Genomic DNA, 17,714 nt, shown 5'->3' with positions numbered 1-17,714 from the left:
TCTATGGAGTGTTTGTTAGCATTTATAGGCTTATATTACTTTTCTCCCAAGTATGCATTGTTATTATTAGTGTCAGTATTTTTGGGGGTAGTTTATATCGTTTCATTTAAGGCATTATTTTATTAGCATATTTTTAGAACAGTAATTTTGTGGTAATGTTCTGCATTATTTAGCATAATTTTAATTCCTCTGTAAATGCATTTATGCGGCTTTAGAGCCGCATAAATGGTCTGTGTAAATACTAGTGGAGGGCATAGATTTTTTTTTAATCTAGATTAATCTAGATTAATTTTGGAATTAATCTAGATTAAAATGGCTCATTTGAATTCTGCCGAAGGCATTCAGAATATGTGTGCTACCCAAATAATGACTAAAAGTAAGTCTTTGAGAACGTGTGTCTCAAGTCAGGTGGCGCATTAGACCAGGGGCTCATCTCCTGTTTCCAAAATGCATCACAAACTGCTTGAGAAAGCTGTTCTACTATGATAATTGGTGATGAAAATAAATGATGTTCAATAAGATGTACTTGTGTTTACTTCCGCATTAGCTAAGGGATGCTTTGCCTTTAGGTGATACTTGAGACTGGAAGAGCTCCTACCGTACATTTACATTTAGTCATTTAGCAGACGCTTTTATCCAAAGCGACTTACAAAGAGTTAGGGAGCAACAAGTGATATGTCATACAGGAGCCATAATACATTAGGTGCCAATACAAATTTACTTGTTTCAACTAAAGCTAGACCACTAACTGTTGAGAGAAAGTTTTTTTAAACCAATTCCCCATTGCACAAGGTGCAAACAACCTTAGTCTTGTCGATATTTCCATTGGGAAGCTTCTTAAAAATACATTTTCCCTGAAGCAAACCCCGCGGCTTCAAAGCTGCATCCATGTTAGCACGTCACGTTTGATGTGGTAATTTCACAGTAACGTTATGTTGTGTTCAGACCAAACGCGAATGGGGCGTCAAGCGCGAGTGATTTACATGTTAAGTCAATGCAAAGACGCGATAGACCTACTTGCGGCGCGAATCGCGCGAATGAAGCCCTGGTTATGAGATGATGAGGCGGCGCGAATGACGCGAATCACGCGAGTTAAAAAATCTCGTTCTCGCCCGGTACAGTGCAATTCAGCTAGGTATACATCCGCGCTAAAATATCAAGGTGAAAGTCATCATGGCGTGCGTAGTTTAGACCCAGCTCCCAACCCAACTTTGATAATAGATTAACTGCGACATTTTTTTTATTGCGCGATAAGAGTCTCGTTAACGCTGTTAACGGCCCACCACCAGTAAATACACATTTATGCCTCTTCAGATTTGGTTTCTGTGCCTTTGCTGTGTAAAGAGGCCACAAGACATCTAATGATCGATGGACAAGTCAAACTCTTTGCCTCCCTGTAAAGCAATTTACAAATTACAATATTCATTCAAACCCCCTCTACTACAAATAACTACTTTAATACATTAAACTCCACCTTAATCTTTGCATCTTTGATGGGTCTATTTGAAATTTGAAAGGAATTACCTTAGCGGTTATGTTTACGCTACTGGCTCAGTAATATATTATTCATGGGTCTAGAGACAGTAATCTACACATCATATTTCACAAATGTCGATAATAGGCTTCTTTGTTTGATGCAATCAAGAATCTCCAGCTGTTAAACTAAGGATCAGGTAACACACTCTGTTTCTGCCAATCTCATATTAATCTTGAGTACCTATACAGTATTGCATACATTGTATCTTCAAAGAGTATTTTGTTTGATCAAATTCATAAAAGAAAGATACAGCTGTATGATGATTTCCAGAAAAACATGAGCTGCTGGAGGCGGGCAGTGGGACGGAACTACAGCCCGCGCAGACAATAGCATGCGCACACAATTATGCACATACTCAGCGATTGCCAACAAAACTCAGACATATGACTTATTTTCACTAACCACGTGCAGTTCATGCAGTTCATGTCCGCTATCTTTTAGCACTGGAACCATCTATCAGTTTCAAACGATCTCCAAATCCAGCGTTATATCCACCGTTTATATAACATCCATCACTGAAATGCCGTGAACAAACAGACACACCTAAACTTCACTATCGCAGGAGTAACGAGCTGCAGTGCAGACCCACAGTGAAGCCAATCTTGACGCAGCGCAGCCAATCTTGATTTTAAGTGGGTGGTATTCGTTGGCGCGTGGGCGGGCTCTTTCTTTCCTCTTGCTTTTCCTGGAGAATTGCTGGATAAAAGGAATATAATCCTTTTTACGAAACAGGGATTCAGATATATACAAAACTAACAGAAACAAGTTGGAGTGCTGGGGGAGTGAATAAAGCACGTTTTTTAACAAGTTGACCATGTTAAGCATGAGAAGCCAGCACGTTCAACAGTGTAAAATAAATTCAGAATTCATGACATAGTATGTTTTTATAGAGTTTTATTTGCTCTGAATCACTATTTTACGTATGACTTTTTAACAGTGACACACACACACACGGATAACCAACCTGGCCGACTCTTAGACAGAATCAATTGCTGTGCACTGACTTTTTCTATCTTCTCCAGCTCTATCCCACCATCTCTCTCTTTCGTTCAGCCCAATTCTGCTCTTCATTACGATGGTCATATCAATTGTGGTCTGAGGGAGCTGTGGCCCTCTGTGCAGACAGTATGATAAGTATGGATCTGTGTGGACAGAGATTACACAGAGGGTCTTACACCCTGTCTGCAGAGGAAATTAAGGGATTCTCATTAAAGTAGAATTATATGTTTAGATATGCTGCATGATTTCAACATTCAGGACAAACTAATGTTTGCATACACACTCTGAGGAAATCAGATTTATTGCTCACAATATTATTTAGGTACCCTGTTTGAGACGATCATTGAGACAGGGTATGGGTATAAAACTGCAAAATATTTGATAGGTGTTTAAATAACACCTTTTTTTCATTGTGTCTTGATAATTCTGACCCTTCTCACTGTTGGATTTATGAGGCATTAGATTTTGTAAAGCTGCTTTTAAACATTATTCAATTGGGACAAAATAAATCTCTATCACACCATTACTTTCTCAATTTTTCTACTTTCTCCATTTATTTATCCTTGATTAGAAAACACAACTGGGATGGTTATTCTGTGTTTGCCATCCATATATATTTCTTAAGACTGATGGTTGAGGTAAATTGGAGGGAAGTAAAGCGTTGTGTGTTGGCGATGGAGAATTGAAGAATTAAAGTCACGACTGTATATTTGTTAGCAGTGCCAGGTAATTTTGGTTGGAAAGATTGAGACGTTGTGTTCAGTGACAGACACGTTTTCTCTGGGAACTTCTATAAGGTTCATTACATGAAGTAAATCAATTGGTAGAGCAAAACAAGAGGAGGTGGTCCGCAGATTTTATTGAACATTTTCTTTCCGTTTGTTTAAGAGCGTCCTTCGTTCAGGATTGTACAAAATAAATGTGCTTTGTTTCTGTCCTCTCAGGCAAGAACTTGATTCGATGAACAATGGCGTTGTAAAGAGAAATGCCATTGAACAATCTACTGCCGATTAATTCCACCGGATGAGAAGTTCAACCAATGCTGATCTTTTTGTGATAAATTTAGAGTAATCACAGGATCAGGAATGCATTGTTTTATGGAAATAATATCTGGAAGCGAAGAATATTTTCTAGAAAAAATATGAAATTAAGTATATATGTGGGAATACATCTTCTGTCAGTATGGACACATTTTTTATTTTTTTCCTTTTTCTCTCTCACACACACTCATTGTCTCACCTTATTTTGCCATTTTCTTTGAAGAAAGAGCAAAAAAAGACCCTCATGAAATGAGTCTTTATTGGTAATCTGCTTTGAGGTCTTCATAACACCTTATTATTCTGGGTCAAGATCTAGATCTGATTTGCTCTTTTTTTGTTTTTTTACTTGGGCCTTACCAAACCAAATATCAGAATAATGTTAGAAAGACTTTGTGCAGGGTGATGCATATATTTATCAGCTCAATGTGATATTTATGTGATAATAATACTATAATCAGTTAATAATTGCATTAAAAGCTAGTTACCACTATGCAAGAGTGTTGTGTGTTATCTGCTCTCTTACTGACCCAAATGTTTAGAGCCCAATGTAACAGGCCTATGCCAATTTTTATTATCTTTAAGTCTGATAGATGAGAAAATAAATAGATAATTGGGAAACCATACACCTCAAATATATAATGGAACTCATGGGCAAAATGCTTCTGTTGACCACATTCAAGCCGTATTTCTGAGTAAATTTAACATTTTCAAAGTGGTTAAACTTATATAGAGAGTTTCTTTTGTAGAACTACAGACAGACAGTTAGAAACACCTTCTGTACCCACAGCTTTTGAAATGCTCCTTTGACGCTTTATATCTAGGTTTAATTATGCCTGCTTGTTATGACCTCTGACAGTCTTTTTGAACCTGTCTCTCTCTGCATATAATAACTGTTTCATTTACATAAAATCATGAATATTTAACACACAAACTTAAACAGGAAGAGGAAGATGTCACATCTCAATTATCCATTACAATACTTGTCATGACATGCATGATTAGCTTTTTTCAGGTTATACAGTGTTTTAAGTTTTACAAAGTTTTGAAGTTAATATCAGTGAAGTGTTTCTAAAGGGATAGTTCACCCATAACTGAAAATTCTGATGAAAGTCATATGCAGCGTCCCTATTCGCCTACTTCTACTATGCCCTTGTTATGGAAAATTATATACATTTTAGTGCGTCTTAAAACTATATGCAAGCACTGGGACATACTAACACGAAACGGAAGTGGCCGTAGTTGCATAGACGACACTGTGATCCTTAACCGTCAAGAACATCAAGATACAGCTCTTCCTTGCATTTAAGTAATTATTCATTTATTATTTTGTATGTAATGTTTATTGTATACTTACAATTAAATAAAAGATGCTTTGCTAAATTAATAAATGTATTTATGCAGTGTAGCGTCACTTAACTCCGTCCTCTCGTGGTGAGTTGTGGGAAATATGTGTCCATGGATTCCCACTTAAAATTTTCACCGGAAACAGTCGACCATCCGGGTACTTTGAGAATTCTCATTTCACCATTCTATGATTTGGGACATACACATTATATTTCGAATACTATTTAGGACGGATAGTCTGCGAATTGGGACGTAGCAATAGTGATCTGGAACTGGATGAGGGGTCAGTAAATAATGTCAGAATTTTCATTGTGGGATGCGATGCACCATATCACTTTGTGTGACCGGAGTTTGATTCCAAGCACATGATCCTTTTCTGATTCTTTTCTCTTCTACCCCATATGATTTCCTGCACTCTCTTTGCTATATTCTATGATGAGATATACTGTGTAAAGGCCAAAACAATAACTTAAAAATTAAGATTGAATTTACAGGTTTGGTTACTGGCATCTCAACTTGTTCTTCTGTTCCTTTGCAGACAAGTTTAATGTGTATGTCACACTGAAAGTCCAGAATGTTAAGAGTACGACCATCACCGTGCGAGGAGACCAGCCCTGCTGGGAGCAAGACTTCATGTTGTGAGTATTTCTGATATTAGTATTGCGTTGTTGTCATGCTTTTGTGCTTGTCTGTACCACAACACTCAATTCTGTGTTTAATGTAAGTCTCTGATAAATTGTAAGACTCACTACAGCTTTGACCTATGTAATATTGTTATCATATGAACACATCAATCTGTATCAGGGGCCGTTCACATTTGTCATATTTTACGTGCACAAGATCATTACTTTAAATATAGACGCGTGGCAAGAGCACTCAAATTGAGAGCGACATGGTCACGACTCGCATATGGTACTACATACTTCTTTTTTTTAGGCGTGCCACCATCCTATCTAGTTGAAAATATTTCAACTTTTCAGAAAGGCGCAAGCACATTGTAGGTCATGTGTGATGTGTATTTTCCGTGCAGCTTTAGATGCAAAATGTAAAGGGCCTCCTTAAATGTGTTGCTTACATGATAGGTCTGATGGTATCCATTTTTAAACTATAATCTTTGCTGTATGTAAGCTTACATTGCGTTTTACATTCTTGTTGGTGTGCTTTGGTCTTATATTTATAATAGCCTTAAGTTTAATCAAGGTTATTTGGGGTAAAGGAGCTGTCTTTTAACATATCTTAAAAGTTTTACGAACATATTTGTGCTTTTATTCGCTTAATTCAGCAGACAAGATGTTCGTAGAGATTGGTTCTTTTCTTATCTGCTTTAAATTACCCCACACTTCAGTTTGTGTTACCTCTGACCCTTTTGTGTCAAATTGACAAATGTTAAATAGGTTTTTGATGGCCTCTCAGGAGGTTATTGCGTCCCAGAAATTGTCCCCGATTTTCTGGTTGTTCCAAAGAGAATTTTGGCAGAGTTCTGAGAATCAGGCACAGTTTCAGTTTGATTACCAGAGACAGAGAGCGAGAGAGAGAGATGGGAGAGACACAGACAGAGACAGACTAGTGCAATGCTAGATTAGCAAGATTAAAAACTTTGTGTTACAATATTAAAACTGGACCATTATAAGAAACTACTGCTGTTTCGTATCTAATTATGTGTAAACATGATTCTTGTCATTCAAAAATATATATATATTAATAAAAAATATTTTTATTTAAGGTTCAGTTTCATATATTTTGTTCAGCTGAGTACTTTCAATATCTCAAATGTTTCCAACTATGTGTAAATCGTGAGAAAATCGCCATTGTAAACTGTGACATGGGGCTGTGCAGTCAGTGGTGTCATATCCGCATTACCCGATGTGACCGCCATTACTGACGTAGAAACCGCATGACAGCAGTTGGATTATTGTTCTGCCGTAAATCCACAAACACTTTAACAAATAGATTGAAGAATCTCTGTGTGTGCAATAGGACTGTGACAATATATATTGTGATTCACACTTATTTTACCTATCTAGGCCGATTCTGAAATCGAAAGGGCTTGGATTCTGTGTTTTATGCACAGCTCTTCCGTTAACTACGGCTCTTCGATCAGTAGGAAATGCTGCTCGATCTAAAATCACTACGCGTTCGAGTCGTTTATAACGTGCATTTTAAAAAGCAACACTCGTCAAACATCAACATTATAAATATACTTTATATTCATGAAAATACCTGAAAAGGTTTGAAGAACAGTGATAGAATAAGACCATTATCATTACTGGAAATGTGTAAGTAAATCGTTCTTCTTCTGTGTACCATATTTGGAGTTTCTGCGTAAGAGCGCTCTCCCAATTTTGTATGTGGCGACATTTAACCGTAATTCATTTAGAAACTGAGCATAAAAATGACACGATATATCGTCCCAGCACCAGTGTGCACTGTGCAGAGAATAGAGGGAGTGAGTGAAGAAGAAATGAGAGATGAAAGAGAACGATTGATACAGAGAAGATTGTAGAAGGTTTTGAATGAATTTAAGTGACACGAAATGCAAAAAGCTGTCAAATTATCCATTTTAAGCAGGAGCAATATTCAAGGCTGTCATTTTAGTGGTTGTGGTTAAACTGTGTTCGGCCGTGAGTGGATGGGCAGTTTAAATGTCTTCCAGATGAATTTCTTTATTATCTCTGTGTCTGGGGACTCTTTGATAATAGATTGGTTTACAAACATGAATCTGGGTTACACACACATACACATAGTCAAATAAGTTTACTATTTCTGTCATACGCTGTATATAATATCATCATATTATTTCAATTTCAATTTTTTGAGTGTATTAGAGTGTTGTGTCTATGGAGTTTGAAAATGTTATAAAAATGCGGTTCGAATGGTGCAGTTGATTTTTTTTATTGGCAACCATCCAGAATGTAGGTGTTCATAATTGTTAAACTTGTATTTGTTGCTCTTTTTGATAACTAATAGAAGGCACAAGCATAGTACTGTATTTGTTTAAAGTCAGGTGTTTGTAGGTTTTTCTGGTGTTGTTGGGTCAGCGGTCATAAATGTGTATAATGATTCAGTAGATGTGGCCTAAAATCTGGCCTCTCATAAGAGGCTTATCTGTCCAAATCAGAGGATTTGGTGTGGCGGTTATTATTGAGAGACCACAGCTGAAATGTTTGAATGTTTCTAAGGGTTTCTCTTATTTTTCAATCTCTGTTCTTTTAAGATACCTTTAGAAGTATCAAAATGTTTTTCTTGGTTGTGTATTAAGTTTAATTGAAAAGCAAAATGAACATATTTATGTACTCATGAACAGATATCATGTGTCTCATATGAATGACGACATGCTTGCGTCACTGACTGTCAGGGTCAATTCCTGTAAAATGGTACTGATTATGTAATGTAAGGATTAAGATATCGGATATCTAACAGCTGGACAAAACATAGGCAGTGTAATGTAGAAAATTGGAAAAATGAGGGAAATAATACATCAGTCATCTTGTGTTTGTATCAGCCTTAAAATGACTGACTTGAATGAATATTAATAAAAATAAACTGAGAAATAAGAATGAGAGATAAGCAAAAATATTATATCGAGAAAAGCGCTAACAATGGTGGCCTCATGTGTTTGAAAGCCAGGGACAGCGTGCTGCACTGTAAATGTTATATAAATGTTTAAGATGATTAATATTTAAGGACGAATAACATATAAGTGAGACATGTGTCCACATGTTTGTGTGTTAGTGGAGTATTTAAACATCACACCATGCACTGAGGTCAAGAGGTTGAACTGTGAGCTTTTTTCTGGTCATTGATGGGTTAAACTGTGACACGTGCTGACCTCACATGCAAATGGATCAGACTTAAAAAGAGACAAGAAACCTATTTGCTAGTGAAAAAAAAAAGTTAATACATACCCATAGAACGTTTGAAAACCAATCAGATTGAAGCATTTAACCGCCCTGATGATATAAGTGTTTTTATGTGGCTCTCTCTGTAACACTTGCTGTTTGCTCGACTGAAAGCAAAGTTCAGGAATACATTATCAGCAATCATTAGTGCAGCTCAGCATCAAAATTTCAGAGAGAGACATAGGTAAGCTCTTTTTGACTTGAGGCTGTGTACTAAAGCAGTGCGTGGGCTAATAAAGACCTTGGGGCTCCTTAAAGGCCCCAGGGTCCCTAGAGGCCCCTCAGGACTAGTTATAACTCAGGATTAAGCTGAGGTTCAGCTCTTTTTGACATTCAAGAGCGTATAGAGTTAAACTAACATCCTTGAAGTGAGTGTACCAGAGAAAGAGAAAGAGAGAAATGGTATAGATTGAACAATGTGCCCATGGTTTGGAAGTTTTGGTATATGAATTTGGTGTATTATTAATAATTGATTGTGAACTTTACTTAGTGGTTGAAAAGGTGATTTAGTTTAGAGAATCTAGGTTGGCTGGGTGCAAATTTTGTTGGTTAAACCCCTTAAAGAGCACCATTATTTTGTGACTTTGTTGCTTGATGGCAGTAGTCTCTCATTATCCCTTCCTCCAGTTAGTAGCTTTAAATTTGATGGTTATTTTTTTTAACAAAATGAATGTTATGCATTGACAGCTTTCTGCAGTTGTCAAAGTTTTCAGAATCTGCTAAGAAATTAAAATGTTCAGAGAAATTAAAATGTTAAAGGATGAATCTGAATTCTCTGTGAGATCTGTAATTAACCCCTCTTCATCTCCCACCTTGTTATATAATTACTGTCTTTATATAAATATGATTGTGAACTAGTAAGATTTCTGCAATTTCTGCAAGGGACAATGTATGCTTTACTATTTTAACATTTAAGAACATATTACATTAGCTCTTTAGACCAAAAATCAGGTCAGTCAGTGTTAACACTCTGCAAGTAAAATTGCCTTAATTCAAAACTGTTAGCTAATAACACTAGGAATTGCCAAAATAATAGTCTTTGGCATAGTTACAAACGAAATATTAATACTTAAGATACAGCTTCATGGCCAGCTCAAGATTTTTAGGTGTGACCCTAGATTTTTTCATAAAGGTAGAAGAATTGTTTTAAATTTAGTATAAATTTAGGTAACAATAAATTAGTATAGTATACACAAATATAAATGCGCATTTAGCATATATACTGTTCATTTGACTTTGTCTCTATTTCTGTGTCTGTGCTCTTAGTGAAATTAATCGTCTGGATCTGGGTCTGGTTGTGGAAGTGTGGAATAAAGGACTCATCTGGGACACTTTGATCGGAACTGCATGGATCCCGCTTAACACTATCCACCAATCAGATGAGGTAATTGGGCATCATCAGCCAATCAGAGCGCAGAAACAAAGGTTCTCTGCAACCACACATCTTTGCTCAGCTGTCTGTCTGATGAGGCATGAAAGTGCCACTCCTACCATTTCACAGTTATTCTCAAAGCTGGGATTTTGGGGAAATACATATTGCCTAGCAAAATTATTTCAAAACTATCCAGTCAGAAGAACTTTTGATTAATTTGTTTGTGAACTTGGTCTATTTTGTTTATTAAACAGGCCATCATCCCACGTCACCCTAGAACTGTATCTGCCAGCATTTGCATGAAAAAACACAACTTTCCCTTTCTTCAGAAAATTTGAAAACTAGTTACGTTGAATCTCATACATTCACAGTATGTCCATTCACTTCCAACGCACAGACCAAATATTTTCCATTTGTTAAAACAAGTGAATGCATTCCAAATTAAAATCTTTTTTAATGTGTGGTATTTGTTGTGTTAAATTTTGGCTGAAGGTCTATATACATTCACAGTGTATGTGCATACTCTCCAACATTCAGAGCAAATTTTGCAATTTGTTAAAACAAGTGAATGCATTCAAACTTCCAATCTTTTAATGTGTGTTATTTGTTGTAATATCCATGTACTCAATGTCTCTCTCTCTCATAAGGAAGGGTCTGGAGAATGGACCTCACTCGATTCAGAGGTTTTAATGAAGGAAGATGAGATCTACGGCACTAAAAACCCCACACCTCACCAAGTGCTGCTGGACACACGCTTTGAGCTCCCTTTTGGTAATCCTGTTCTTTTGACCCTATCCACAAGATAAAATTGACTTTTTGCCACACCCACCATTGATCAGACGTTTTCTTTTAGTGAAGGATCAATACATCCTTTTTTATACATATTTTTTTCAGTTTTCCAAGTGCTGTGTTATATTGCAGTTTCTAATAAAAGTTTTACTTAAATTTAAAGGGTTTACTTGGACTCTGGTCATGTCCATATGCTGTATATGAACACATTCTTTAATAATGCATCCTGTCCATTCAACATGTTTGGACACTTCAGACACTTTTAAAATGTGTGAATTTAATATGCAAACAAATGCTTGTTAGAGTGATAGATTGAAAAAGAGAGCATTGCGATGTAGTGGAACAGTAGAGGCAGGAGTTTAACATGAATTTATCTGTGACTTGACATTTTTGCACATTTTGCTGCTGTTCAGATATTCCCGAAGAGGAGGCCCAGTATTGGACCAAAAAGCTTGACCGCATCAACACTATGAGGATACATGATGAGGTGCGTGTACAATGTGGGTGTTGTTAGTGTGATGATGATACGCAAGGACTTACACTATAGGCATACATTCAGATTCAAATGTAAGTGCAAGTACTCATAGGTTCCTCAGCTATAAGCAGGTCAGGATTTTGTGAAATGGATTTAAATGTTAAATATTGTGGTCGAATATACCGATAAATTGAATGTATGTCTGTATATATATATATATACATAGTTGTGTTCAAAATTATTCAACCCCCACTGAAATTGATTGTTTTGGTCGGTTTGACATTGATTATGATCATTCAGTCATCCTGCTTACAATTAAATCAAAGAGGCACGTGTAGTTCAGACAAATATAACATAACATTTATAATGAAATAACCACAAATGTCTTTTCTGAGCTCACATCATTATCAGTTTTATTCAACCCCCAAGTGACATTCAATCTTAGTACTTAGTACAACATCCTTTTACAGTTATAACAGCTTTTAAACGTGAAGCATAGCTTGACACAAGTGTCTTGCAGCGATCTACGGGTATCTTCGCCCATTCATCATGGGCAAAAGCCTCCAGTTCAGTCACATTCTTAGGCTTGCGCACTGCAACTGCTTTCTTTAAGTCCCACCAGAGGTTCTCAATCGGATTTAAGTCTGGTGACTGCGATGGCCACTTCAAAATGTTCCAGCCTTTAATCTGCAACCATGCTCTTGTGGACTTGGAGGTATGCTTGGGATCATTGTCCTGTTGAAAGGTCCAACGTCTTCCAAGCGTCAGGTTTGTGACGGACTGCATCACATTGTCATCCAATATCTCCTCGTACTGAAGAGAATTCATGGTACCTTGCACACGCTGAAGCTTCCCAGTACCTGCAGATGCAAAACAGCCCCAAAGCATGATTGACCCCCCGCCATGCTTCACAGTAGGCAAGGTGTTCTTTTCTTCATAGGCCTTGTTCTTCCTCCTCCAAACATAGCGTTGATCCATGGGCCCAAACAGTTCTAATTTTGTTTCATCAGTCCACAGAACACTATCCCAAAACTTCTGTGGTTTGTCCACATGACTTTTGGCATACTGCAGTCGACTCTTCTTTCTTTGGGGACAGCAAGGGGGTGCGCCTGGGAGTTCTGGCATGGAGGCCTTCATTACGCAGGGTGCGCCATATTGTCTGAGCAGAAGCTTCAGTACCCACATCTGACAAATCTTTTCTCAGTTCCTCAGCAGTCACACGGGGACTTTTCTCCACTCTACGCTTCAGGTAGCGCACAGCAGTCGAAGTCAGCATCTTCTTTCTGCCACGACCAGGTAGCGTTTCAACATGCCCTTTGCCTTGAATTTGCGAATGATGCTTCCTATGGTGTCTCTTGGTATGTTTAACATCTTTGCAATCTTCTTATAGCCATTGACCTTCCTGTGAAGAGTAATCACCTGTTCTCTTGTCTTCCTGGACCATCCTCTTGACCTCACCATGTTTGTAACCACACCAGTAAATGTCTAGAAGGAGCTGAGTATCACAGTCATTTTAAAGCTGTCTAATTGGTGCTTATTAGGCTTTATTGCTGCTCCCTGATATCCACAGGTGTTTTCAATACCTGATTGAAAACACTTCATTGAACCTCTGTTCTTCAGAGTGGTAGTCTTTAAGGGGTTGAATAATTATGTCAATGAAGAATTCACAAAAGAAACATTTACTACTGTATTACAAAACTAATTGATGTCATTTTAGTTGCATATGGTTCTTTAAGAAGTCCTTTAAGGATTTCATTCTGAATACAATTACAAATGTACACTAAATTCCCTAAAACCATTTACAGCATTGGGGGTTGAATAATTTTGAACACAACTGTATATTGTGGCGAGGCACAGATCGGAGATCAGCTTCGCCTGGGAAATGGCGACGATAAAAGTTGCGTGCTCCCAGTAAAAAAAGCTCCTGTCCGCTTTTCCGCGTCCGATGCGGAGCGTGCAAGGACGTCGAAGAGGAGAGAGCGAGAAGGCTCCCAACGGCACCGTAGCGAGGAACGAGCCCAGCCGGCAGAGAGAGCTGCACCACCGACTGAGAGCGCTGCCCAGCTGCCAAAGAGCGCTGCCCAGCTGCCAAAGAGCGCTGCCCAGCTGCCCGACAGAGCTACCCAGCCGCCGGAGACTGATGCCCAGCCGCCTGACCGAGCTATTAGCCGACAGAGGACGTGGCCGAGCCGACCGAGAGCGCTGCCGAGGTGGGATTCCCGTTCGCCTGCCAGCCGGCGAGTGTGTACAATTCCGTACCAGCCGGTGATCCAGTCCATCTTCCAGCCAGCCTGGCAGTCCGTCTTCCAGTCAGTATGGGTCGGACTGTCAGGCGACATCTTCCCTCCCACCCTTACATCTTTCCGAGGCGCCTACAGGAGCCGCCCGGAGACCAGGTCGACGCTTGGGGGGGGGATGTGGCGAGGCATAGATCAGAGATCAGCGTCGCCTGGGAAACGGCGACGATAATAGCCGCGTGCTCCCAGTACTCTGGGTCCCGTATCTGTCCGCACCCACCGCTGTGCCTTATTGACCCCCAGAGCGTGAGAGTGGAGGAACAGAGAGGGAGACAGAGAGAAGGCACCCCAACACGAGCACGGACTGGCGAGGTTTTAAAGAGCAAGCATCCCGATATATTTATGTTGGACGCGTGAAAGTAAGCTGTCTAATAAATTCCCCGCTGGGGTTGTTTGAACTGCCATCTTGTGTGTGTGTCGTGTCTCTTACCCAGTCACAATATATATATTAGTGGTGGGCCGTTAACGGCGTTAGCGTGCTGTGTTAACATGAGACTCTTATCGCGCGATAAAAAAATGTCGCCGTTAATCTATTCTCAAAGTTGGGTTGGGAGCTGGGTCTATACTACGCAAGCTATGATGACTTTCACCTTGATATTTTAGCGCGGATGTATACCTAGCTGAAATGCACTGTACCGGACGAGAACGACATTTTTCAACTCGTGTGATTTGCGCAATTCCCGTCATTCACGCCGCCTCATCATCTCATAACCAGGGCTTCATTCGCGCGATTCGCGCCGCAAGTAGGTCTATCGCGTCTTTGCATTGACTTAACATGTAAATCACTCGCACTTAACGCACCATTCGCGTTTGGTCTGAACACAACATAACGTTACTGTGAAATTACGTGATGTGCTAACATGGATGCAGCTTTGAAGCCGCCGGGTTGCTTCAGGGAAAATTTATTTTTAAGAAACTTCCCAATGGAAACATCGACAAGGCTAAGGTTGTTTGCACGTTGTGCAATGCGGAATTGTTAAAAAAAAACTTTCTCAACAGGTAGTGGTCTAGCTTTAGTTGAAACCAGTAAATTTGTATTGGCTGTCACGGTTCTGCCTATCTTGGTTGATTTATTCCTGGTCTTGAGGCAGAACCGAAACAGAATCCTTTGTTTCTTGTGGGGAGAGATGTTTTTTGACCTTTTGGGCTTCCATACTCTCCCCGAGTCGCGTCATCGTTACTACCCTCCTGTTTCCTAGTTTGTGTTAATTAGCTTCCCTTGAGTGTTTATCCCCTGCCCCTGTTCCCTCTTAGTTTGCTCCCTATAAAGAGTCCTCTTGTTTCATTGTCCTGTGCGCATTCATTGTAAACTGTACCTTGTCTGTTTGCTATAAGTTTACCTTGCCCGTGTCTCACCTTGCCCTGTATGCATTTTGCTGTTTGGATGTTCCTTGTTCCTGGTTCGTGTTCCTCTTGTCTTGTAAGTTTAGTTTAGTGTTTGTTCCTAGTGTTTGCATTTGTAGTTTAGTCAGTCTTTGTTCTTGTCTTTATTTATACATATATATTCCTGTCCTGTTTTCCCCCTCGTGGGTTTTTGTTTTGTCATTTTATAGTCTCGTTATTTGTTAATAAATCAGTGTTAACCCCTCAACCTTCTGTGTCTGCCATCTGCCTGCCTGCACTTGGGTTCTGCTCACGCAACCCTGTGACAGAATGAACGCGCCAAGAAGAACCCAGCAGGCAGCCGTCAACGGTCCCTTGCGGTCCCACCAGGCCCGACTACTGTTTGGGCTCAAACAGGGGGATCGCGGGATCCGAGACTTCGCCCGGGAGTTCGTGGCCGCGTCTATGGAGACTGAGTTAGGTTAGTTTTAAACTGCTGCCTCACCGAACCACTCAAGCCGTCCGAGATGAGGATGTTGAGCTCCCTGTGGATGGGCGACATGATCAGGTACGTGGTCAACCGGGATGATCCCTGGCCGTTAGTGCCAGACTGGGTATCCACTCCCGTGGCTACCATCCCTGGAGGACTACGTCCTGGCCGCCCTTACCCTGGGGAGCTCAGCAGCCTCATCAGCAGCACCCCCTGCAGCCACTCTACCCTCTGCCAGCTCCATCGGTGCGCGGGGGAGAAAGAAGCTCCGGAGGGCCCGAGTCCGAAGGTCCCGAGTCCGGAGGTCCCGAGTCCGGAGGTCCCGAGTCCGGAGGTCCCGAGTCCGGAGGTCCCGAGTCCGGAGGTCCCGAGTCCGGACGTGTCAAGCCCCAAATATTTTTTGGGGGGGGCGCCGTAGGGAGGTGATGGGCCGAGCGGCCAGCCCGGTCCCAGAGTCCTTCCAGGAGCCGGTGCCAAGCCCGGTCCAGGAGCCGGAACCAAGCCCGGTCCAGGAGCCGGAACCAAGCCCGACTGCCCAGCCGCCGTCAAGTCCGGCTGCCCAGCCGCCGTCAAGTCCGGCTGCCCAGCCGGCGTCAAGTCCGGCTGCCCAGCCGGCGTCAAGTCCGGCTGCCCAGCCGCCGTCAAGTCCGGCTGCCCAGCCGCCGTCAAGTCCAGCTGCCCAGCCGGCGTCAAGTCCGGCTGCCCAGCCGGCGTCAAGTCCGGCTGCCCAGCCGCGTCAGAGTCCGCTGCCCAGCCGCCAGAGGTCGCTGCCCAGCCGCCAGAGGTCGCTGCCCAGCCGCCAGAGGTCGCTGCCCAGCCGCCAGAGGTCGCTGCCCAGCCGCCAGAGGTCGCTGCCCAGCAACCGGCACCAAGTCCGTTCCAGCCGGAATTCAGTCCGGCGTCAAGCCCTGTCCAGCCGGCCCAGCAGCCGGCGTCAAGCCCTGTCAAGCCCCCTGGGGCTCCGCGCTCTGGCGTGTCCCCAAGGGCTGGAACTTCCCCACCCAGCCCTACCCCTTTTGGACTTCCTCCCATGTTTTCTTGTTTGCCCCCACCCCCCTCCCTTGTTTATTATTTTTATTGTCGCACCCCAACCCATGGATTATTCTTGCCTGTCTGCCCTTGATTTTGTTTTCCATGTTTTGTTTGGTCTTGTCTATGTCCCAGTCTGTCTTGTCCTGTGGGTCTCCTTGAGGAGCGTCAGGATGTCGCTCCTTAAGGCGGGGGTTCTGTCACGGTTCTGCCTATCTTGGTTGATTTTTTCCTGGTCTTGAGGCAGAACCGAAACAGAATCCTTTGTTTCTTGTGGGGAGAGATGTTTTTTGACCTTTTGGGCTTCCATACTATCCCCGAGTCGCGTCATCGTTCCTACCCTCCTGTTTCCTAGTTTGTGTTAATTAGCTTCCCTTGAGTGTTTATCCCCTGCACCTGTTCCCTCTTAGTTTGCTCCCTATAAAGAGTCCTCTTGTTTCATTGTCCTGTGCGCGTTCATTGTAAACTGTACCTTGCCCGTGTCTCACCTTGCCCTGTATGCATTTTGCTGTTTGGATGTTCCTTGTTCCTGGTTCCTGTTCCTCTTGTCTTGTAAGTTTAGTTGACTGTTTGTTCCTAGTGTTTGCTTTTGTAGTTTAGTCAGTCTTTGTTCTTGTCTTTATTTATACATATATTCCTGTCCTGTTTGCCCCCTCGTGGGTTTTTGTTTTGTCATTTTATAGTCTCGTTATTTGTTAATAAATCAGTGTTAACCCCTCAACCTTCTGTGTCTGCCATCTGCCTGCCTGCACTTGGGTTCTGCTCACACCGCCCGTGACATTGGCACCTAATGTATTATGGCTCCAGTATGACATATCGCTTGTTGCTCCCTAACTCTTTGTAAATTGCTTTGGATAAAAGCGTCTGCTAAATGATTAATTGTAAATGTAAATGTACTGTAGGAGCTCTTCCAGTCTCAAGTACCACCTAAATGCAAAGCATCCCTTAGCTAATGCGGAAGTAAACACAAGTACATCTTATTGAACATAATTTATTTTCATCACCAATTATCATAGTAGAACAGCTTTCTCAAGCAGTTTGTGATGCATTTTGGAAACAGGAGATGAGCCCCTGGTGTAATGCGCCACCTGGCTTGAGACACCCATTCTCAAAGACTTAC

General features: G+C 41.2%; 1 protein-coding gene across 1 annotated transcript in view; it reads left to right on the top strand.

Moving 5' to 3' along the window:
- The window catches only part of LOC130418983 (protein unc-13 homolog B), a 91,689-nt gene that overhangs the window by 7,896 nt on the left and 66,079 nt on the right, over positions 1-17,714 (top strand). Inside the window, exons 3-6 of the mRNA XM_056745297.1 lie at positions 5,459-5,558; positions 10,086-10,203; positions 10,839-10,962; positions 11,394-11,467. Of these exons, the coding sequence (XP_056601275.1) occupies positions 5,459-5,558; positions 10,086-10,203; positions 10,839-10,962; positions 11,394-11,467 (416 nt within the window). The remainder of the gene's footprint in view (positions 1-5,458; positions 5,559-10,085; positions 10,204-10,838; positions 10,963-11,393; positions 11,468-17,714) is intronic.

This window comes from Triplophysa dalaica, chromosome 4 (assembly GCF_015846415.1).
Source record: "Triplophysa dalaica isolate WHDGS20190420 chromosome 4, ASM1584641v1, whole genome shotgun sequence".
Classification (NCBI taxonomy): domain Eukaryota; kingdom Metazoa; phylum Chordata; class Actinopteri; order Cypriniformes; family Nemacheilidae; genus Triplophysa; species Triplophysa dalaica.
This window is presented reverse-complemented; position numbering and strand designations above follow the sequence as displayed.